The sequence below is a fragment of the Wolffia australiana genome, chromosome 7, assembly GCF_029677425.1.
Source record: "Wolffia australiana isolate 7733 chromosome 7, ASM2967742v1".
NCBI classification, from domain to species: Eukaryota; Viridiplantae; Streptophyta; class Magnoliopsida; order Alismatales; family Araceae; genus Wolffia; species Wolffia australiana.
In genome coordinates this window covers 12,686,628-12,712,279 of record NC_135841.1, presented here as the reverse complement: position 1 = coordinate 12,712,279, position 25,652 = coordinate 12,686,628, and the positions used below count along the sequence as shown (strand labels likewise).

The 25,652-nt window shown below is 42.1% G+C and overlaps 1 protein-coding gene across 1 annotated transcript; it reads left to right on the top strand.

The window, feature by feature from the left end:
* The first annotated feature begins 23,439 nt into the window (after positions 1 to 23,439).
* On the top strand, positions 23,440 to 24,380 carry LOC144705670 (uncharacterized). The gene is made up of 3 exons (XM_078578442.1): positions 23,440 to 23,538; positions 23,615 to 23,654; positions 24,025 to 24,380. Exons 1-3 carry the CDS (start codon positions 23,485 to 23,487, stop codon positions 24,228 to 24,230), a joined length of 300 nt encoding a protein of 99 aa, XP_078434568.1. The 5' UTR covers positions 23,440 to 23,484; the 3' UTR covers positions 24,231 to 24,380.
* The last annotated feature ends 1,272 nt before the right edge of the window (positions 24,381 to 25,652 follow it).

The following is a 25,652-nucleotide window of genomic DNA, read 5'->3' as shown; positions in this document are numbered from 1 at the left end:
ATGATTCCATACTTTTCATGCAATTCTTGCATCATATCTTCTACCTTATAGTTCATATCCCTTCGAATAGTATCTAAGAAGTGTCCTACGATCCATCGATAATCGGCTTGTATGTTCATGGGAGCCTTATTGCATCTATGTTCATCATTTACTGCCTTTATGACAAAGGCCTCCCTCGTAGGACCCCCAACTAGCATATATCCTCCATGGACAATGTTCCTGGCATACAACTTCTGCTATATTCTCCGTAGACCTTTTAAACCTAACACTGAACCCGTTGTATACAGCGTAGTTCTTCACGGCTGCTTTAAATTGTGAACCTGATTCAAATGTCATGCCCAATTGCATTGTAATATTATCGATGGGGCACCCAGGATCATATCTTCTACCGCTGTGTGTGGTCAAAATAATTTCACCCTCGTCATCATCATATAGCTCTGCTTGACGTTCTTCTCTTCTACTTCTCCGCCGGTTACCAAATTCTTCATTCCATTTTTCACTTGAATATCCATCGGGGTCACTTGAGCACACGTCGCTTGAATCCGAACCAAAAACAACACTTCGGTCATCGGCCCTATTTGACAAACGGGTACAGAAGAATAATTTAATTAATTATACAGAGGCAATTTAGTAATCAATATGATACTTACATTCTCTTTTGCTTTGGCTGAATATCTTATAGCTGCACGACACAAGAGGATTCTTATGGCCTGCACTAAAATATCCATATCGAAGTCCAAGTATGAAAACCTAAAATGTCGACATCGATATCCAATATGGAAATCCAAAAATGGATGTCGATGTCGAAATATGGACATCGTGGAATGTCGATATCCATGTCCAATTATCCAAATCTAAATAACCGATATCGATATCCAAATATGGTTATCGGGATTATTGATATCCATATTCCCATATTGATATGGATGTCCCAGTATCGATATCGATATCCAAACATGGATATTGAAGTATCGACGTTGGACACCCTCTTTGGCCGACATTCAAACGTCATAAAAAAAGGCCGCTATACCTGCCTGCAAGTGAATGAAATCTTCTCTCGATCTTCAATAGAGCGAGACTGGGAGAGAGAGAAAGATGTTGTATAAAGATGTAGATTCAAAACTGGTCATTTTTCATGCCGTAGACTGAAAACAAAGCTGTAAATGTTTTCTATTATTTGTTCTACGGTCGATGGGTGCCGAGATTATAAAATATAGAAATTTCTTCTTCTTATTTCATGATTACCGAAATCACAGTAACGTTTAAAACTACAATTTTATTGTTGGATATTTAAAATTTTGGATGTTTAGTGTATGAAGATGTAGATCCGAAGCTTTTCACGTTCATGCTGTTGTCTGAGATCTAAACTGTAAATGTCCAAATATGGATATCGGGAATATCGATATCCATATTCCCATATTGATATGGATGTCCCAATATCGATAACAATATCCAAATATGGATATTGGAGTATCGACATTGGACACCCTCTTCCGCCGACACTCAAACGTCATAAAAAAGGGCCGCTATACCTGCCTGCAAGTGGATGGAAATAGAGAATGCGGCGTTGAAAAGAGAGAAAGAGAGAGAAAAAGGCCGTTATACCTGGCTGAAAGTGGATGAAAACATCTCTCGATCTTCAATAGTGCGAGACTGTGAGGGAGAGAAAATTGATCTTCAATAGAGGGAAGACGATGCGGCGTTGAGGAGAGAGAGAAAATCGATCTTCAGTCAGAGTGCGAGAATGTGTGAGAGAGAGAGAGATTGCGAGAGTGAGACTGAGATAGTGAAAGATAGAGAATACCAGAGGGAGAGAGGACGGTGAGAGAGTGAGAGGGCGAGACTGAGAGAGAGAGACTGCAAGAGTTATAGAGGGATAGAGGGAGTAGCTAAAGAGAGTAAAAGCGAGAGAGAGCAACAGAGAGAGAGGGGATGACAGGGAGAGCCAGAGACGGGAAGTGAGAGGGAGAGAGAGTGAGAGAGCAGGCGAGAAGAAGAGAGTTCAGTAGGGAAAGAGAGCGCGAGGGAGAGGGAGCAGGCTAGAGGGAGAGCGTATGAGAGAATATGAGAGAGAATGAGAGAGAATGAGAGAGGGAGAGAACGAGAGCCAAAGTGAGGGCGAGCGATCAGAGAACGAGAGGAAGAGAGAGGTGAAAGCCGGAGGGAGGTGGATAGAGAGAGGAAGAGAGAAAGTGAGGGTGAGAGAGGAGGAGAGGGTGAGCAGGAGAGAGTGTGAGAGAGAGGGCAAGAGGGAGTGAGAGGGCTTGAGAAAGGAGAGGGAGAGCCGGTGGCAAAGAGAGGAAGGGAGGGAGGAATGGGAGAGTAGGAGAGAAATAGAGAGAAAGAAAACGAGAGGGAGAGAGTGAGAGCGGGAGAGAGGGCGTTATGGAAAGAGGGAGGGAGAGCGAACGAGAGGGAGGGTGAGACCGGAACGAGGGAGAGAGAGACAGGGAGAGAGCGGAAGAGAACGAGTGAGAGAGAGGGCTACAGAAGTAGCGGGAGAGAGAGAGAGAGAGAGAGAGAGACAGAGACAGAGACAGGGAGAGACAGAGACAGGGAGAGACAGAGACAGGGAGAGACAGAGACAGAGACAGAGAGAGACAGAGACAGAGAGGAAAAGAAAACGAGAGGGAGAGAGCGGGGGAGAGGGCGAGAGGGAGGTGTTAAGAAATGTGGGGAGAGGGAGGGCGAACAAGTGGAAGAATGAGGCTGAAACTACGGGAGAGGGAGGGGGCGGAAAGAGAGAGAACGAGAAAGAGAGAGGGGATGAGAGACAGAGAGGACGAGAAAGAGTTAGGGGGAGATAACTGGGCGAGAGACCAAGAGAACAAGAAAGAGAGGGGGGAGAGGGGGCGAGAGACAGAGAGCACGGGAGAGAGAGAGAGAGGGAGAGAACTAGCGGGAGCGAGGGTGAGACGGAGAGGAGAGAGAGCGAGGGAGAGAGAAGGAGCAGGAGAGGGGGAGAGAGGTCGAGAGAGAGAGAACGAGTGGAGAGAGGGAGAGACGGTGAGAAGGAGAAAACGGGAATGACAGAGGAAGAGGGTGAGCGAGGGCGAGAAAAAGACGGGCGCCGACGACGGCGGAGGCGGCCGGAGACGGATGGCGGCGGCGGCAGCGGCCGTCAACGGGCGGCGGCGCCAGAGACGGGCGCCTGCGGCGCCGCCGCGACGGGCAGCCACGATGGAATCCGCCCGCGACGGGCAGCGATGGTCAAAATGCTGACGTGGATACCACCTGGCGTGGATGCCATCGTGGAGTCCACCTGGCTACCACGGTGGAATCCACGTCAGCATTTTGACCATCGCTGGCAAAAAAGAAGACGCTACTTGGCATCTTCTTGTTGGCGCATGCTATATTTTGAACAAAACAGAAAGTTGGTGCTATTTTTTGAACAAAACAGAGAGTTCGTGATGATACGTAGTATTTCCCCTATTTAAATCATAAGCCGCCTATTTTGACTATTCTTCTCTCTCTCTTCTCTCTTTTATATATTTTAAATCATAAGCCGCTTATTTTGACTATTCTTCTCTCTCTCCTCTCTTTTATATATTTTAAATCATAAGCCGCTTATTTTGACTATTCTTCTCTCTCTCTTCTCTCTTTTATATATTTTAAATCATAAGCCGCTTATTTTGACTATTCTTCTCTCTCTCTTCTCTCTTTTATATTTATATAATAATTATCCACTCATTCGCCCGAATTTCGGGCGAATGACGTGGATGCCCCTTAATATATAAATAAATTTATTATAAAATGCTAAATAAATTAAATATATGTTATTTAAATCTGTAAAAATCATTTCTTGGCTATATAATGGTAAAAAAATTATATAAAAATATGGAAAAATTCCAGAAAAATCATGAAAACACTTACCAACCTTTAGCCAAGTACTTAAAGCCTTGTAAAAATATTTCTTCACTGAAATGAGGTTAAATTCCATGTAAAAAAATGATAAAAAATCTGAAATAATAGTAAAATGAGAGTGTAAGTGATTTATCTCTATTTTAATATGATAACATGAAAATATAATCATTAAAACACATAAATATAATGTAAAATTCATTAATTAATCATATAATTTGCAGGTTATCAACTGCCCCTGGCCGTTCGATGGCCATTTGATTGGTCCAACGAGTGCGACTAAATTACAGCCGCTGCCGAGATTGAGTGGTGTAGGCCCGCTCCTGCCCCGTTAGTGGCCCGTCAGCTGCCACATCAGCATTTCTATCTTATGATTCATGTGCCGAAGGGTCTCGCATCTACGTCATCCTTGTCAACCAATAAGAGACCCTGAAAAAGATATAAAAGTAGTTAAATAAGATGGCCGGATCTCATTGTCCAATCTTCTTGAAGAAGATTGGATAGATGAGATCATATTCATCTTTATAAATAAGCCCAAAAAGATATGGGCCTCGGGCCGGGTTGGCTCGAAGCCTGGTCTTGATTTATTTATTTTCTTCTTTTAGATCGTGGCCCGTTGGGCCCCGATCACAATCTTACTCATCGGCCCGGCCCGCTGCGACAATAAAGCAGTGGGATTCTACATCCCATACTGAAAATTTCTAAGAAACAAACCACAACAGAAATGTCGACTTCTGTAATTAGGTGAATTAAAATCAAAAGCCATACCTCTGTTCATAGCTTGTGATCCACTTCGTGGGCCTCTATGTGGGCCTGTGTGCCCCTTGTGTGGTCGACTTAGGCTTGCCCTGCCGGGCGCGCTGCCCCTTGCTGGCGACGGGCAGGTTTGAGTGCCTTGTGCACACACCTGCCCTAGGCTGGCTTGGGCGCTGGTGCTTCTGGCCAATAGAACCACTTTTTTATTTTTATTTACTTTATTTTATTATTCCTCTTTCTTTCTTCCTTCAGTAATTCTTTTTTTTACTTCGACTTGTCTGCCAAAAACATGAACTGAAATACAAGATAGAGCATTAAAAATTAAAATTTCTTAAACATATTTTTGCTAACAAATTCTTGAGTGTGTTAACCATGTATAAAAATGACATGAAAATACAATTTTTTATCATTTGCTCTATTTAGTCCATGAAATGCAATATCTCATAAAATTTGGGTAAATACACATGAAATGATTCCAAAATGGCGTTAAAATAAGTACAATTACACTACACAATTTGGGTTTATCATATACCCCCCTACTTAAACGTTTCTAGTTCCTTAGCAATGGTGCATAACCAAGCTAAAAATTGTCTTACGATGATGGTTAACTTTAGGGTCTACTTCTCTTTCAAGTAGGTTAGTTCCCTTTGAAAGTGAGGGTTAGGCTAGCGAAGTTCTCACCACCTATCATGTTCTTCAAGAGTCGAGTCCTCTACGAGCTTCTCTGTACACTTCGTAAAACTCTGATCCCGCTCTTTCTTTTGGTTCTATCCAACACCCATTGAACTTTCCATCTAGCTGAGCACGCATACTATCGTCCACTCTATTCGAGAATATCTTGATAAAAACGCTTGATGCCTGATGGAGGATCATCCACGCTTAAAGGCATATCGTCTATGTTTTTTTCGCATGCGCGTGTATACGTTTATTTTTTCCCTAATTTGGGCCCTCCATTATACGGTTTGGGCCTTTTTCCCCTTTTTCTAAAGGGGAAGGCCCATAATTCCCCTATAAGAGGGGGGGTGCCCATCGTGACAAAAAGGAGCCAAGTGAAAAAGAAGAGTTGAAAAATGCAGTCTTTTGGTGTTTTTTTGGTTTATTTTAGGTAGTCCTTATATTAATGTTAAAGTTTGGGTTATTTACAATAATGCCCTTGTGAAGAGAAATTTAGGACATTTTCCTCAACTTCGCCAGCGCGCCGTTGCCGCCATCACCGACGTCGCCGTCTTCGGCGCTCGCAGGTCTCCACACCGTCATTAGCAACAATTGAACCCCGTTGCTAGCTGTTCCTGCCACTACTGCCCAAGCCCTGGCCATGAAAGCCAGACCCCCCAAGCCGCGGCCACAGTCGACAGTGACCGTCGTTGTGCTCCGCGGTCACAGCCACAAGCTGCAGCTGCTCGCAACAACTACCGCTGCCTGAAGTGGTCGTAGCCACCGAAGCGGCCACAACCGCAGGAGCGGCTGCAACCACTAGAACTGTCGCAGCCGCCCTCAGTGGCCGCAGCCACGAGAGCAGCCGCAGCTACCCGCAGCCAAAGCAGCTGTAGCCGCCTGCAGAAATTGCAGCCACCTGAGCGTCGTAGTCGCTTGTAATGGCCACAACCACCAGACCAGCCGTAGTTGCCCATAGCGCCCACGGCTGCCAAAGCAGCCGCAGCCACCCGAAGCGGTCACAACCACCTGTAGTGGCCACAGCCACCCGAAGCAGCCGTAGCAACTATAGCAGGCCGTAGCCCTGCAGCCATGCACCCACGCACCCACACACCCACAATCGCGCAGCCACGTAGCCGCAACCATGCAACTGTGTAGCCGTGCCACCGCGGAGCCACAACCACGCAGCCATGCAGCCATTCAACTGTAGCCATGAAGTCGTAGCCACGTAGCCGCAGTCACGTAGCCACATAGGCACGCAGCCGTAGCCGTGCAGCAGCACAGGCACGCAGCCGTAGCCGCGCAGCCGCAGTCGTGCAGCCACACAGCTATATCCATGCAGCCGTGCAAGCACAGTCGCAGCCACGCACCCACGCAGCATCACAGCCGTGCAGCCGCGCAGCCAAGCCGTAGTCGTAGCCGTAGCCGCACCTATTGTCGCGTAGTCGTGCAACCATGTAACAACGGCAGCTATAGCCGCCAGCCTTATCACCACGTCATTTTTTCGTGTCGCCACTGCGCCTGCCTGCCCATCACCGCCCTTGACCTTGCGCTCGTCTTTGAGCCCATGACCGCATCTAGTTGCACTGTCATCATTGCCACACTCGCCTCTGAGCCCATTGCCACGCCAACATGCGCCGCCACCATTCGTGCCACCGTGCTCGCCTTCGAGCCCATCGCTGTGCCTAGTTGCATCATCGTCCTCGATACTACACTCGCCTCTGAGCCGGACAAGTGTTTCCTAGAGTAATTTCAAGGAAAGCAATCACCCGACGACCTGCCACCCCTCTTCACTGCCGCGAAGTACATGCCGTTGCCCACCTTCATCCGCTAGTAGTTAGCTTACTACCTTCTTCATCAGCAAAGCAACGTCAAACATCGTCATCGCTGACATCCGATAGCACCTTGATGCAGCCGCCCTATGCCATTGCGCCTTTACGCCATCCTATGCCCACCGCTACGGTCTCCTAGAGTAGCTTCACGGGAGACGATCGCTAGATGACATGCCGCCGCTAGTTCACCGTCGGAGGATATACTGCAGCTGTTTTGCACCGCCGACGCCTTTCTTTGTTGCCTATAGTGAGCCGTAGTCGAGGCTCAACCCGTCAGCATTACCGATGGGCCATAGTCGAGGCTGATCAGCCTTCCTCTCCTTGTGGTGTAACACGAGCCGTTCCATCTCGGCTCATCGTGTTACATCAATGCCTCTCAACTTCTTTTCCTTTCACATATTTCCGCTTTGTAGTTTTTCTTTGGCATGTTTTGCCTTCCGGGGGTAAAAATATGTGAGGCATATAGATCACGCATTTCTCTAGCCCTTGCTCTGTATCCTGCTTCTTTCTTCTTTCTCATAGCTTTCAACCTTTTTTTAGGTGTATAAGGTTTATCATTTTCAGGATGAAGATGTGCGTTTAGGAGCTTAGGCTTGGGCCAAGAGATTTACAAAACGTCTCAAGGCTATAAGGTGAGAATCAATGGCTGAAGAATAGGCTCTTAAGTTCAGATTGGTCATTTTCATTCACTTGGGAGTACAAGGAATCACACACTGGCTCTCTGTATACTCTCGAGTGAGACGCCAAGGAATGTCGGTCATGATCATGGTGATAAATTCCTAGTTTGACCTCTCTTCCTCCTCAAGTGGTTCACCACACTATTCAAGCGATGTTAGAACCTTCAGTCATTCTTCATCTAAGAAGTCATCAGCTTCGATGTTTAAGTGGGTTATGTATGTATGCACTTAAAGGAGCATGTAATGCAGCATGTGGTATGACAAAAATTCACTACCACCATTGATTAATCATGCTAGTAGATGATGCTCATGAATTCAAATAGAAGGGGTAGAAAGAACCGAATAAATATGCTCCTTGGCCTCCAGCTGTTTGGCCTCTTCATGGTCGCTAAGTTGACAGCACGTGACGGCTTCTATGGGTTCACCCTCCTCAGCATTTTATTGGAAAATAAAATTCTAACTATAAAATAAAACCTAACTAGAAATATTGAAACTAAGATAGTGGACTGGGGTTATCTCCTAGCAATCACTGATTTTATAGTCTTCAGTCAGACTTATAGAATTTCATAGAATAAATTCTATTCCCATGTGTATATACTTGTATTTTAAGGTTGACTTTAAAATTCCCTTGACTTCTAACAAGTATGGGTTCAGTAGTAGTGGGAAGTCAAGGTGATCTTGATCCTCTAAAAGATATTCAATGAACTCAAAAGTCTCCCTTGTGAAATGATTTTCAATGTACTTTAAAATTCCAAGCCAATTTTTAAAATTTGGGTCCTCAAGTGGTTCCTCTAAATTTGGCTTCTCATCACCCTCAGAATCGGGAGAGTCTAAACATGTGTTCTCTCCTATGCATATAAGATCCTCAAATGTTCCTTCCCTTTCATCTATCATGATCGTGGAGGCTTTGTCCTCAACCTCATAATATGGAGGCTCAATAACCAAGTTGCATCCTAAATCTTCCTCTGGTAGATTTTCTAATAAAGCACAAGAGGAATCTAAATGTGTGGTGTCTCCTATAAATGTATGATCATCTAACTCATATGTGTCCTTTTTGTCATTAATGATAATCATGGGATATACATTATTGCCCTCAAGGAGTGGATGATCACCATATCTACACTTCCATCCTCCTCGGGCGATCTTCCACAATATGATTAGGGATATGTTCTGGTTCATTCCCAAAATTATGATGAGATTCATCGTCATGATGAGATTCTAATTTTTCTAATCTTTTCATCAAATCCTTATTTATATTGCTGATTAGTTTTAGTTGCTACATCATCTTCATCATCATATCCTTCATTGATTTCTCAACAGGGGATGAATGGGGTTCATCCATGGCATATGAGTAGTCTTCTCTAGGGAGAGAGGGATATAGTTCTTGACTTCTCTCTTGCTCGAAGGGAGAAAAGCTTTGTCCCTATTGTGGCTCATGGTACCCACTAGTGTCGTATTCATTGCTCAAGTGGATGGAGATGATTATAATGCCTTTGATATTGGCAAATTATAGGATAAGTATAGCTGCTCCTGCAGCCATTAGTGTGTCGACACCAAGGATGAATAATGGATGCTCTTTAGAGAAAGCGTTAACTAAATTGATATGTATGAATCTCTGAATGGTATTATACCTAAACGTCAGTCATGTCCATTCATTTCATGGTTGTATAAGTGATCCACTGACCTGAGACACCAAGGATATCTTGTGAATGGATGACTACATTTTGACTACGACTTTAGAGCCTCTAATCATAGGATTCCAACAAGTCATAGCTCGGAAGTAGTAAGAAGCTCATGGAGATGATTGAGTGGTCAAGACAGGAATGTCTGCCTTCTGTATAAGAGGAGATTGACTCAAAGAAGATGACATAAAAAAATCCCTCGCCAGGGTAGTGAGGACATTAGAGGAGTTCTCCAATGATCTTCTTTATGCATTTTTTTTTATTGGCAAAAAACACGGTGCCGGGTACGGCCAACCCTGGGGTTGTGCCCGTAGACCGATCCATCCACGCCCTGGACGCCACCCAGGGGGATTTTATTTATAAAGTGAAGTGTTTTTCAATGTTTATAGGCGTGGAGCGAGTATAAATATCCCAATTACAATCGGATCCCACTCGTCCATGCCCATGTTGAGAAAAAGAAAAGATACATAAATGATACCTCACAGGCGCTCGTGGAAGTGTGCACGCCGTCGTCCCACCAGAGCCGCCCCGCGATGACGATGTAGTCCGGGAGATGTCCTCGCCTCTGTCAAGGGGGATTGATGAAGGGCGTGGTGAGGGCTCTAGTCGAGGCGGGCACAGTCCACCCCTCTAGCTCTAGTGTTCCACGTAATCCTCCACTCCCACGGGCTTACGAGGATGCGCCGTGTGCGGAGGGTCGGCATGCCGAGGTAATCGATGCGATAACAACCTCTAGCTGTTGAAGGGAGCGCCTGCCAAGAAAGAAAGATGGAGGAGCGGGTTCGTGCATGTACCGCATGGTTGGCGAGTGCATCTGCTGTCTGGTTGCCCTCCCGCAGCTGATGACGAAAGCATTTTGTGTGAGGACGGCACCGCATGATGTCCTGCCATACTCGGTGTAGTCGCCATTGGGAGCATGTACCTAGACGAAGCATATCAACTAATATATGTGAGTCCGATTCCACGACGATATTGTGAAGGTCCCGTTCCTCACAGAGGAGTAGACCATCATGGATCGCCATAGCCTCGGCTACTGTATTAGTATGTATGCCATAGAAATAAATAAAAGCAAAGAGTATACTCCCCGTATGGTCCCGGAGGATACCCCCTCCCCCCGCTGGACCCGGGTTCCCTTTGCTCGCACCATCCACATTCAATTTAAGGATGCCTATTGGCGGTGGTAGCCAATAAACAACTCGATACTGAATGCGGATGGGGGCAGGTGTCACCTGAATGCCCACGGAGTGGAGGAGGTCGCAGGCAAGTGTTGATATGCTGGCTCGAGGGGGGATTAGATGGTGGATGCGCCTTAGCCATAGCTGAACTTGACGCATAATATCCACGAGGCGTATGGGCGTACCTGCAAAACGAGAAGAATTTCACCCTTTCCATATCTCCCTTAGTAGATAAGCTATGGTGATGTGTAGGATGGGGCTTCTTTACGCATTAAAACTAATCAAATGACAGATTAGGGTTTGACGATAAACCATACCCTATGTCATTCGAGAGTCTCGCGCAGATGATGGATTACACATATATGGTAAGCGATGATGGTAAAGGTTCTATGAGAGAGTTCGAACACTAGGTATCTTCTAGAGGGGGGCCCGGAAACTTGACCTATCGATTGGGTTAAATCGAACCTTAGTTAACTAATTTATAGATTGATATAGTTAAATAAGGTTGCCCAATAATTGTTATTGGGCCATTAAAGTTATTAACCAGAATGATACATGGGTCTCGAGGGCCACACACATAAGGTCATAAGGGCATTGGTGGATATATTTTACTTTGTAGGTTTTTGAAAAAAAATTTAAGTAAAATAAAAATAGGGAAGGAGCATTCATTTCAAGCACCCAAGCCAGCCAGATTTGGGAGCCCACCCTTCATCTAATCAACCATGGAGAGTATCTTCATGGTGATAAGATCTTCATGATTTTCAAGGAGATAGAAGAAGTGGTGATCCAAGCGCCAAGTGAACGTGTAGATACTTCTAGAGGTCAAACACGTGAACAGCTTCATAACGATTACAGAGCCGCAAAGTCAAGGGAGGAAAAAGTTCCCCGCAAGGTACGTTTGATGTGTGTTTTTAAACATCCATTATGAACCGATTAACACCCTTCGGCATCCAAGGAATCATATTTTACATGGATGAACCAAGACACAAAACCCAACAGATGTAGCATAGGCAGCGATGGGGTGGAGCGCAAAAGCGCAATGCATAGTATGGTGGCGCACAACATAGAGAGGCGGCGCTTAGTAGTTCTCCATCCGAGTGGGATAGTGCAAAGGTGGAGATGAGAGGAACCCCTGGCAAAGGTGGGATAGATGTTAGAAACAAGTTCTTGATTGTAAGATGCGTTTAATCCACATTTATTTGATGCATTCATTCCTTTATTGAATGGAATTTAATGATTTTACCTTCAATAACTGCAAATGTTGTCGACTTGTTCAGTTTTAGGGATTTGATTGAGATTTAAACAACAGAAGATTGTGAAGAATCGTAACATTACTCATATATAGATGGCCCAGTCACTTGTGTGCAGATTTAATCCACAACTTATCAGTTCTTCAAGCGAGAAGTGTTGATATGCTCATGTGTAAAACCTATAAATGTTTCCACACATCCACTGGCTAAATAACATTAATTGACATTCCAGATACTTATGAAAAGAAAATGTATTCGTGCACTTACAATGTCAACAGGAATTAAGATAGTAAAATTTATCATGGAAATATCAACAGAAATAAACCTTCTTGTGGAGGAGATATTAATAATATTATCATTTATTCTAGGTGGTTGATTATATATATATGTAATCGGATGTATGAACTAATTATATTATCTAGTAGGGACCAAGAATTAGGGATATATTAAAAACTGTATTTCAGTTTTAATAATATATAAGAAATATAATTAAAGAAGAAGAGGAGAAAAAGAAGATATTACATCATCTGTCATATATTATTGGAAGATGAAGAAATGTAGATTATCTTAATACATGATCATCATAAATATCATGTTATTGTTAGTAAAAAATGTATTCATTTTATGTGTATATTTATATTTTTATTTAAAAGGATCATAAATCCAAGTTACGTTTAAAATGGTTCATTTCACTTATAGAGTGAAATTCATGTTTCTCTTGATTTCTGATGACTTAACATAGTTTTGTTACATTAACTTCATAAATCCAGTAATTTTTAGAGTCAGAGATAATATTTATTTTGATCTCACAATGTTTTGTAATGGAAAAACAATTCACAATCAAATAATATAATTATTATTCTGCATTTTGTATTAAATATAATTTCACTTATAAAATTATTTCCATTGCAGAAAAAATAATTTCTGAGATAGAAAATATAATTTAAAATTATAATATTTTATCAAAATTTTAACCTTTTCTACTCCTAAATGTGCATGCCTTGTGGATGATGCTCAACAAAAAGAGGAAAAAGAAAATAAGATAGCTCAGATTGCTTCAAATTCAAACGATGATATAAAACAATTTGGGAGGAGGCTCAGGCTGAAAGTTTGAGGGAAGTTTCTAATAACATGATAAATCCATGTATATGTTCATACATTTTAGATTTTTTGGTATTATTAATTTATAATTTATCATGTTCTCACTTGAATTAACGAAATATTTATGCACTAGCTATAAATTCTATTTTTTGCAAATTATGGTTATTTTTAATGAACTCCTTGACTTCTTTGAAGTCAAGAAATTGTAGTACTGATGATCATTATATAGTTTCACATATGCAGACATTTACATGAATAAGAAGATGATAACTCTTAAAGAGTTGGAGAATTTTCAGGAGGTTAGTGATTCTACAAGGGGCCTTGAAAGGATCAATTAGACTTGTGAATATTTAAAAGAGAAATCTTTAGAAGACGGGCCACTACCTAACCTACCCATTGGGCTCTCAAAAGCCTTATAAAGAAAGAAGCTAAAGATTACAGGGGCAAGCTCTCAACAAATCGAGAAAAGAGGAAAAATGGCAAGAAAAGAAAACAGAAATTTCCAAAAGGGTTACTCTTTTAATTATCCCTAATTACAAATAGACTTTTTCTCCCTCATTTCCCCTCATTCTTGACGTGCTCTTAAAGAGTTGGAGAATTTTCAGGAGGTTAGTGATTCTACAAGGGGCCTTGAAAGGATCAATTAGACTTGTGAATATTTAAAAGAGAAATCTTTAGAAGACGGGCCACTACCTAACCTACCCATTGGGCTCTCAAAAGCCTTATAAAGAAAGAAGCTAAAGATTACAGGGGCAAGCTCTCAACAAATCGAGAAAAGAGGAAAAATGGCAAGAAAAGAAAACAGAAATTTCCAAAAGGGTTACTCTTTTAATTATCCCTAATTACAAATAGACTTTTTCTCCCTCATTTCCCCTCATTCTTGACGTGCTCTAGAAATTGGCTGGCCAGGAAGACAAGGCATTTTTCAGAGTCCCGGTTGTTCAACCCCCTTAATGTAAGTTTATTGAAGTTTTCTCTTAATCCCATCTCTTGTTTGTATTGAAAAATGCCTGATCCTGGAAAAATATAATGATCCAGAGTTGGGAGAAAGCATTGAAGGCTCATTTAATTTGCATTGAGATTTTACGAACTTAGATTTCTATTTTCCCATCCTTATCCATCCATTTACCCGTAATATCCATATTTTCTCACTCTATTTACTCATTTACTCTATTTTCTCTCTATAAGATTGGTTATTTCTCTCTCTAGACCTTCACTCATATCCCAAGTTACTCCCCTAAAACTTTCATAAAATATCTTCTTCATTTACACCTTCAAATTGTATCTCAAACTCCTTCTACACTCTCTCTTCATTTTCTCTCTCTATCTCCTCATTTCAGCCTTTTCTCTCTGTAAAATTCATTCTGTATCTATTTATAACTTTATCCGTATCAATTGGTCATCCCCACAAAATTTTATATAAAAACTTCCTCGATTTACACCTACAAATTCCCTCTCAAACTACCTCAACACCATTTCTTCATTTTCTCTCTCTATCCTCTCATTTTGAGCTTTTCTCTCTCTAAAAATATTTATTTCTCTCTGAAATCTCTCCCTATATCTCTCTAGATCCTAAATCAATTCCCACTTTGAATTCCAAAATAATTGCATTTAAATATCACTTTTTATCCTTTCATAATTCATATTTTTCCTCTCATAGCTGCCACCCTGCGCTGCGTGCGGTGCTTGTGCAGCAGGGACAGTCCTCTGCATGCCCGTCCATGCACCGTCAGTGCACACGACCGCAGGGCACAAGGTAGCCCTGTACAGGACTTAGCCAAATCAGCTAACTCCTGACCATATTGGGTCAAGTACAATGGGGCTTAGCCCAGTTGGCCAAGTCTTGACTTAGCCAAATTTGGTTGAATCTTAGTGGGCTGACCAACTAAGGTCAGCCCTATACGGGCCGCACCAGTCCCGCCCGCCCATTCGGTCTGCCACCGCCGAGGCCGCTCTACTGCAGCCTCTCCACTGACACCGTTGTTGCTCCTCTGTCTCCACCGTTCCGCCGTCGCCGCCACTCTACCGCCATCACCCATTTTGCAATCGCCGACGCCGCCGCTCTGCTGCTGCCACCGCTCCATTTCCGCCATTCTGCTGCCACACCCATCGCACCATTGGCGATGTTCCGTTGCCACACCCATCGCACCACTGCCGCTGTTCCGCGACCACACCCATCGCACCGTTGTCGCCGTTGCTCCGCCACTGATATCGCCCCGCCACCATCGCTGCCTCCATCACTCTACTGCCGCCACCAATGCTGCTCTGCCGCCGCGACGCTCTGCTGCCACCACCACCATCGTCGGTGCTCCATCATCGCCGTCATTGCTACTCCATCGCCGCCATCGCCAGCGATTGCTGGAGCTGGTTAAATTCACTATTTTTTGCAATAAAAAATGATTAATAAATAAATAAAATAAAAAAATTAGAAACAATTTTTTTGGGCATTAAAAAATTCTGAAAAATTAGGAAATTTTAAGAAAATTCAGATAATAAATTTCCGGATATTTTAAAATGTAAAAAAAATATAATATATCTAGGTCTTGTTTTTAATATTTCTAGTGGTTTTTGGAGTGAATTAAATTCCAGAAAATTTGATAAATATTTACTTTTGATTTCGTTTGTTGAGAGAGATTAGGAAAACTACTTTACAATATTTTTAGTGTTTTTCTTTGTATTTTGGGTCCAATTTAAGTCATAGGAAATTATATAAAATACCAAAAATCCATAAAAATCCTAGAAATTCTATTTTGCACTTTAAAAATACTTTTTTTATCCCACACTTGAGAAAAAATTCTGAACTTAAATTTATGCCTCTCTATGGATTGATCCCTTACTTGCCATATATGAAGTATTGAGTATTTGGACTTATCAGTTATATCTTTCCCTCCTCTATCCATCCATTATCTTGGATCTATAAATTGAATCCCCATCCTTGTAAAAAATACCCTTATATATATCTTGTCATTAAGATTAGAAAAAAGATTTGCACATTCAGAATATTTTTTGTGTCTGCTCGTACATTGTAAGAGTGAAAGATTACGGGTTTTACACTATCACACACATTACCTCCAACTTGCACTCTCATCAACTCTTACTTGCCCTATCCGCTTAAGGAAACTTACGAAAATTGTCCCATAAACCAGAATCGATAAATGATCTTTTAGCCCTAACTTCATGTTTATCAACAGGAGGAGATGTAGATAGATTTATTTAAGGAAAAAGTTATAGAGTTTTCTGTTAGAAAGTAAAAAAAGAATTTACTGAATTTCTAAAAGCATGTGGAGTTTGATAAAATGCCTCAAAGAGGTGTTTCAAAATAAGTTGATTCAAAATACGCTGATTCAAAATAAGAATTAAGATTACATTCTAGCTAATTCAATGCATATGACTATTATTAAATTGAAATTTCCAACAATAAGACTTTTAAAATCACACAGGGATTGTCTCAATACAAATTATCAGGGTATGGGCACCTAGATCACTTCCACTGACCTTGGTGTGGGTTCTTACTCATCATGCACTTTTTTATGGCACAAATCCATGACATGTGAATCTTTTTCAAGGCCTCTATTAGCTTGTCAAGCTGCAACAGACGTGTCACAGCTCTTGGTCAGCCAGCCAAACGTAGGAGAGATCTCCCATGGTTGTTCTTGTTCTTGATTGGAAGATGCTAAAATGATAGTGAAAATACCCGTTTAAGGTTCTATGAGGGGTTTCCTTCCACTGTTGATGGCGTGAGACATCTCACAGTGACCCTTTCATCACCATAAGATGGCCCTTGGTGGTCCTTGCAGCAAAGAAATGACATCCAACCTGAGGAAAATAATGGCATGAGTTAGAGATTCACAACTTTTCGCTGGCCATCAGATCTCCTTAAGAGATGGACTGGTGGTTGCAATTAAATTGCAGCCTTGGAACTCACTCAAATCATGATCCTCCATCATGGTAGGAGGATCATAGTCAATTGTCCTTCACCAAATCAGATTGCCCAGTCATGTGGGCATTGGTGTCCTCATGAGCAATCGTCACCCAATCGCACACCTGGAAAAACAAGGTAAGTATTAACCTTTTGGATCTTTTAATCGCTGTCTGATCTTCTTTATGAACATCATATCATCATGATTATGTCTTCTCACTTTAAGATTGTCCTGTTATGATGCGGGCATCAAGCCAGATCAGCTCAAAGCATGATGATTTCTGAATATTATTTCTTGAAATTCATGATTCATATATTGATCTTGACCAGCCGGGCCTGCACTGAAACTTAAAGGACAAATTTGTTTATCCCATATCAAAAAAGTACAAAAATTATAAATTATGAAACTAATACATTTTTACTGAATTAAAACCTCCTTCCCTAGTCGCATGGGCTCCACACTCTATCTCTAGATATTGGGCCAACTATGGACCCTTCTTGTTCTGCCTTGGCTTGTTGTGCTTGTGTCATTTATGGGCTCTAGTTGTGCTGTTGCATTAATGCTGTCATTTTAGCGCTTGCTTGCAGCTGGCTGGGTTGCACACTAAGCACTATTTGCACTACGGATGACTTGAGAACTGCTGGATGAGCTCGCTTGGCCACTGGCTTCTGCACATCCTTTATTCAGCTTCACCTCTCTCTTTTTTATTAGAATCGGCCCTAAAATGTAGACCAACAAACTCTAGAGAAGACTCATGCCCAAAAATCTATTGCACCTTTATAAAGTCACAATGTCAAAATACGTTATTCCATGATATCAAATACTGGGCCTATTATCCTGTAAATATTTATGATAAAACTATAAAATTTTAAAAACAAACTGGTTAATGCATGAAATGTATTTTCACATTAAAAAATAATAATATGAACATAATGATCCCAAAATTGACTTGAAATGTGTATTATTGCATACACCATATGAGATTGGTCAATTATCATGGAATACAGAGGTCTTGTAAGCAGTTTAATCATCGTACCTCTCATCCGATCCAAGTGTTTCCATGGCTCTCAAACTTACATTTACGTTTTCTTTAAACCCCACAACTCCTCACCTTATCGCCCTTATTTATGTTTATGCCATCATAATTATGACTTTTTAATACAGGTATGTAAGATCAGTCATCTATTAACCTGGAAATATATTCTCCTTTAGATAACCAGGATCAGCTCAATACTTTATTTGCAATAATTTATTACTGATTCTACTAGCTGTCTCTTGTCTCAGGAAATTTATATTTATTTGCTTGTAAAATGAACCAATATGTAACTTTGAAAAGCAACGCCCACTTTCTGGTGTTGAAGTTATAATGTTAGGAACAATTAGTTTGCAATAAACTATATCAGAAATGGTTATAAATGGTTATCGACTGTATTAAAATTATTAACTGAATACAATTTGGGATTAACTCTATCAAAGTGTTTAGAAATAGTTATCAACTGGATTAAAATTGTTAACTTGATAAAATTTCAGATGAACAGCACTAGAATTTTTTGAAAATGGTTACCAACTGGATTAAAATTATTAGCCCAATACAATTTGGGATCAACTACATCACAAATGGTTAGCTCAACATAAATTGGGATCAGGTGTATCAGAAATGGTTAGGTGTTTTTAAAACTTTTGGATCAACTACATCAAAAATGAAAAAAAATATTCCTGAACAGTTCTGATACATTTTATAACCATTCTAGAAATTCTATAAGAAGTGTAGAAGGTACCTTCAAAATTGCATCTTTCAAAAGTGCAATAAATTTCATATTCAGTCAGTAGTTATGGTCAAAAGATTTACAATTGATGGAGGACCATCCAGCAGATGGCGGCTCAGCGACGACGACGCCACCCGAGGATGCTACGATGACGCGCCATCAGCCACGCCGAGGCGCTCGAGTCGACGTCCGTCATCCGGGGTTTAAGTACTCCGGGTAAGCAAGACTTTACCATTTTATTACTTTCATCATCATGTTGTATTTCTTTCCGAATTATGGATTGGGCCATTATCGTAGGGCCGTCCTCGTCTTTGATTTTATCTTTTAGAATTGTATTTGAATTTGTAAGGAGAGACCGAACCACGTTTCACGACGGTTCGATCTCTCCCCACGTTCTCTTGGCACCCCTCCTCCCTATATAAGGGGAGGGCATGCCCAAGGAACATTTGGAAGTTTTTGAATGAATTGAATTTTTCAAAGAGCTTCCCCTTATCGTAGTCGTAGCGTAGGGGGTGTGGCTGGCCCCAACCACGTCGAGACCACTCCGTGGTTAGAGCTCACGATCCGCCCGTCGAGATCACTCCGGACGGGTCGTGCTAATCGTGCCGTCGAGATCACTCCGGTACGTTTAAAGATTCAAGAAGTCGGCATCGCCTCGCGCGGACGGAAGCCTGCATCGAGATTACTCTGGAGGCATCTGAACACACGAGACGCCGTCGACCTGCGCCGCATCGGGAGATTTGTCTTCATCGAGGAGACTCGCCCGCGACGATCAAGAACCTCTGTCGCCAAGGATCTTGATTCTCTCCTCCACCTACACCCTTCTCAACTATTCGCCCCGACCATCTTCTACCCCGGCTCCCTGATTCCCCTCATCGTCCTCGCCATTTCTTGATCCCCTTCCCCTTCTTCACCTTCGCTGCTCTTGATTCCCCTCATCGGCCTCGCCATTTCTTGATCCTCCCCTTCTTCACCTTCGTCGTTCTTGATTCCCTTCATCGTCCTCGCCATTTCTTGATCTTCTTCCATCATTCACCCAACGTTTCTTGATCCCTTTTCCCCCCCTTCCCCCTCGTCCTTCTTGCTCTTATCATCAACCCCCTCCCGCTTCTTGACCCTCATCCTCGCCCCTCCCCCCTCCCCCTTCTTCTTCTTGATTCTTGATCCCCAAACCCCGTTCTGGAACCCTCTCGCCCTCACCCCTACACTCTCCCCGCCGCGGCCCCTGCTTCCCGCCGCTCTCTCGCCGCACGCCTCAGCATTGGCCCGCGCCGAGACCGGGTGCTTCGCCGTGTCCACGCCCAGCCCCGCGACTCGCCCACGCCGCTGCCCGCGCGCGCCGCGGACTCGTCCCTCCCGCGGCTCGTCAACTCCGCGCCACGCCGTGATCCGCCGTGGTCCGCCAGCTCTGTCATCACCGTGTCATCGCCGTGACCCGCCATTTCGGCTGTGCCTTGGACTAAGCCACCATCAGGTTCGCTCGTCTCCCCTCCCTCTTATTCCAGTATTATTACTGCTTGCAGTCCGGTCGCCCGCTATCGCGTCCCCTGCCAAGACCTCTGGATCGAACATCGGAATAGGCGTAGCCACCGACGTCGAGAGCAGGATTCTTTGAGGTAAACGGATTGTCTATGATTGCTTAAATATCGAACTCTCCAGGGCCCTTAGACGCCCCTCCCGTCCTAGTCGTCTAGTAGATTCAGCGGGTCAACGGGAGTCTGATTTCTGGATCATTCTACTCCGTGGCACGTCCCAATCTACTACGCTTACTTGTCCGCGTCTTATCTGCTCGTTTATAAACTTCAGTCCCATAAATTTGACAAAGTTATATCATAACATCATTTCACTTGTGACGTGAAACGCGCCGTTCGATCCCGGCCGCCGTCATTTCGCATCAACAATCCATCATTCCAGGATCACATTCAAGTCAATCACCTTCTTCGACATCTTAAGGGATCCATTAACCATGGTCTCAAATTCTACTACAAACCAAATCTTTGTACAGATGCATAAAACAATGCAAATGGTTCCAGCTTCCAGGAAGACAAAACGTGCACTAGTAGGTATTAGTTATGCCTCGGCACCAATCTCATCTCATAAAGTTCCAAAACAACAATAAATCTTAGGTTTCTCAAGCATAGAGGCCAAGTAAAACTTCCTGGTCAATGCAGCAATCAAATTTCTATGGCATAAATATATTTTCCAGGAATTCAGACTTGGTCTCGATCTTATAGAATTTTTTTGAGGTGAAACATTGGGGGTGACATATTTGATAGAAAATCCAGGCTTTGATGCCTAGACCTAATATGAAACCTTTCGAGATGCACTTTCATTTTGGTCAGGAGCATGTAGCAGCCCAAGTGAATTCAAGTAACTTTTGTTCCCAGTAAACATCCACAAATGCCCTCACGAAGCCAATGCTCATGCTTAGAGTTTCCCAGATCTGTGACAATCTCAACATTTTGCTCTAGTTGAGCTTGGAAGCCATGTGAATTAACAATGAGCTTGACTTGATCACAATAATCAGGAGTTTAGAGTGCCGTAGGATAGATACCCACTCCTCGCTTGACCCAGGCAATGAATAGGGTTGAGCGGTGTAGGACATGGTCCTAAGATTATGTGTAGTCTTGACCTGGGTTATCAATATATCACAACCACTGAAATAAATGATAATTAATAGAAAATATTTTTTTGTCAAAAACATGGTGCTCGGTATAACCAACCTAAGGTGCAATCTCTTGGACAGTCCAGCTGTTCCTTGGAAGCCACCCAGACGGGCTTTATAAATTTAGAGGTTTAGTATTTGTAAGAGTTTGTAGGCATGGATTGAGCATACATATCCCAGTTACACAAGTCCCAAATGTCCCACACCCATTGCAAAGAGTAAAGAGACAACAATAGTGAAACCTTAGTAGGTTAGTGGGGAGTTCTCGTTTGTTAGCAGCTGGTTAATGTCCCCCTTAAAAGTCTGCTAGGTGCCTATGGGGGACATCATGGACTCCCCTCACGTAGGTGCCTCCAACTCTCCACGGTTTACGCCACTGGTGAGGATTTTTAGGGACAAGGGCCTGGCATGTGAGAATAGCTGGAATGCCAAGTCGCTCAAATGATAGCTGCCTCGTGCATCCCAGGGAAGGTCTTGCCAAGTTGTGAATAAAGAATGGGTGTGATCAGTACCGTATAATTTGCAAGAGCATCCATCGTTTGTTTCTCCTCTCGTAGGTAGTGGTGGATACCAGTAAGGTGCATCTAACACCATGTAATGTCCTGATGTACACTCTGTACATGCCATTGTGAGCACGTCCCTGCAGGTTGCATATCAACTTAGTACTTAGAGTCCAATTTGATGACGACCGTGTGGTTTACAAACATATCCCTTTAGTTGGATTATCAGTTTTATTCTCTTCAATCCAAGCAAACAGTATGACATTATGCGTGTTGAAGTTTCTTGGCCGTTGCACAAGAAACTTTGACAGAAAGAAATTGATGGAAGAAAGGGAAAGAGAGAAAGAACACCAAGAAAAGAAAGAGAATTAGAATCATTGTATTTCCATGAAGATTTCTCAGTACATTGGTTGTAAATATCTACTGTATAGATAGTTGTTTTGGTATTTCACTGTAACGTATGTGTCCATTGTAACTAACCGAACGGATTTTTAAATTTGAATGGTTGTTTAAATCTCAACCGTTATAACACCTTTGGGTGTATCGATCACATCCGTTGATCGGTGCTGTATACCCGGACGGTTGTTTAATCTCAACCGTTATAATACTTGGGGTGCACCAATCACGTCCGTTGATCGGTGCCTGTGTACCCCGTTGTATATAACGTTTAAATCTCAACCGTTATAACTCTCTGGGTGCACTGATCACGACCGTTGATCAGTGCTATGTACCAATCGCTTTAGATCTATGTTTGTTCCTATCTATGTTTGTTCCCATCTATGTTTGTTCCTATTCTATCTTTGATCCTATTCTATGTTTAATCCTATTCTATGTTTAATCCTATTCTATATTTGAACCTATATTTGATCCTATTTCTAAGTCTCTAATGAGTATATAATATATGATTAATTTTACTATCTAATCTTAATTAAGTCCTTATCAGAAGATCGCCAAACGTTGAATCTTCAGAGATTGTTTTGGCGATTCGGCAAGTAGAACTCCTTTTCACAATGGGGGCTTGTCATGATAGTAATTTTGTAGGTTTTATTCCATCTGTCCACGCTCAGGTTTGTGGAACATTTCTGAGTGAACGACATTGTCAACATTAGGCCCGACCTTTTCCTGAGATTTTCATGTGTCCACAGAGGTAAGCACACCTCCCACTACCGTTCTCCCTTCAGAACTATAAATTCATTACTCTTGTAATCTTAAGTTACGGATGAATACAAGTTTTCTTGGTCATCTGACTTCAGAACTATAAATCAATGCTCTAAATCTGCTCGTCTATTCTCTCTTTTCCTATTTTGATCAGAATTTTCTCAGGTAAGACATGAAATCACGCAATCTGCTCTCATTCATTCCGTAGGTAATAAAAGCCAAATATTTGTACCCATGGTTCTTTTTTACCCTCAGTAATGGGCCATTACCTCTCCGACTCAGAAGAGCACATTATCTTTTAAAGGACAGGAATTAATTTAAAGACATGAAGGTCAAATTATTTCTAACCTTTGCTAAGATTGGTTCTTTTTAGAAGGGAGTTCTGGAAGTGATCACACGAGAAGGATCGTATCGTCCGGCAGGAAGAAACAAAGCCGTATAAACAAAGCCCACAGGCACACTCTTGTTGCGCAGTCATCGTCTTCCCATGGCGAAAGCCATCTCTCTTGCTGTGATCATCTTCCTTCTCGTCCTCCTTCAGGCGAGTTCATCTTCTCGAATAACCCACGATTTATCCTTCGTGATCTGACCTCCGGAATTTCGTTTTCTTCTGTCAGATGCATCTCCACTGCTGTGCGGCCATCAATAATGACGTTGGTAAGCGGCAAAACTGGTCTTGAGCTTAGGCCATCGTTCTTATACGGTCTCTGTGAAGAGAGACAGAGACGGATAGATAGAGCACTAGATCCTTACTTTATTCCCCGAATCTGTAACTGCCTCTTCATGGTATTTACAGGATAATCCCTGTTGTACTACCATCGAAATTCTAACGCGATGATTGATAGAAAATACGTCTTTCATGCAGACCTCAAAATTAGGCTTTATATAGATGTTATTAGCTGTCATCTTATATTTGACTGGTTGACGACTCCGAAGATTCATCGGCTTGTTACTTTAAACAAAGATTAGATTGTATCTTTTCGTCTTTATTGGTATCTTTGATTCTATCAAGATGAGCTATTTGCAGAGGGGCTGCGATTTGACGAGGCTTCATGTTCTTCTAAGTGTTCATACCGATGCAGCAAGGCGTCGAGGAGAAAGATGTGTCTTCGAGCGTGTAATAGCTGCTGCCATAAGTGCGGGTGCGTCCCGCCAGGGACATCCGGTAATTACGACGCTTGCCCTTGCTACGCCAGCTTGACGACTCACGGCGGGCGCCGCAAGTGTCCTTGAATCACCATCCTATGGACCTTCTCACTTGTTCTTGCTTATGTAGTAACAAAAAGCGTATGAATAACTTCTTCAAGGCCTGATTAGGATATGAATGGGGAATGCTGTCATGAATGGACGAGCACCACTTTCATGTATTATGTATTTCTGTTATCTGGTTGAGTTCACCCCACAGTGTGAGTTCCTTGTGGAAATATTATTTTCCACATTATAGTCGATCGTAAGTACTCTCCTGGATGAGCGATAAAAGTAGATAATCATGAAGAAAGAAGGGGGAGATAATTAAGATCATCGAAAGAAAATCTCGCAAGAGGACTGCTGAAATACATCAAAAATGCTTTGTTCAGGAAATGAATCAGTTAGGATTGATGTTTACCTTTTGTTTTGAACCACTCGAATATCTGCAGGAGACCTAATTCTCTGCATCCAACATTATTGTTGGAATCCTGGGTGGGTGGGGGGGCGGGGGAGGAGGGATGTCTTAGGTTTTTAAAAATTCTAAAGGGTGAAAAATATCCGATGTATAAACGAGATAGGAAATAAGGAGATGATAAAGCATTTGTACATGTTAGGAAACAACACCCTTGGCCCTCTGGATATGGGCACTAATTTATCTCAAACAAAGAAACAAGTTAGGATTTCTACGTTAAAGATGTAGATTCTTTGCATCTAACACCTCGGTTCCCTGCCTTAAGTTCTCTCCTCGTCCTTAAGCCACAAAGGTCTGCCCAAGAGATCATTTCTTCCTCGTGATCTTCCAATAAACGTGTTTCCTTTAAAATAGCTCTTTGATAAAATTGGTAAACTTAGAATTGCTTCACAAGGAATCAAAGCATTTTCAAGATTTTTCAAGCACCTAAAGGAAAACCGGACACAGTTTGGTATCAAACCCAATATATGTTATCTGCTCATGATAAGTTTCTATTTCATGTTCCATATTTATTCAAACCAGCTGTATCCACAACTCAATGTATAAAATGTAACTCATTCAATACAGTATCTATATTCATGTTTCAAAAGTGATATGCACAAAATATATTACGTCTGATTCAGTATTATTTCTATCTTCCTATTTTCTGATTCATATTTCACCACGACAAGCTTCATATTTATCTCAGTAAAATTAAATCAAATATCTCTCTGCCTCTATTTGAATCAGAAGCAGTATATATTTTTCTGATTTGCATGTTAAATTTTCTGATTCCCTCTTTATAGTAACCCATTCTTTTGAATCTCTCTCTTTCTTCCTCAATATACTCCTCAATAATTAAACCAATGATCTATGAAAATTTCATATTGTAATCAAAATATTGTCTCCAAATAGTGATTTCGACTTTTCTCAGTCTCTTACACGTACTCTCAAAATTTTCATCAGGATTTTGCTTAACCCAAGTACTCTAAAAAATAAGATTTTACTTAACCCAA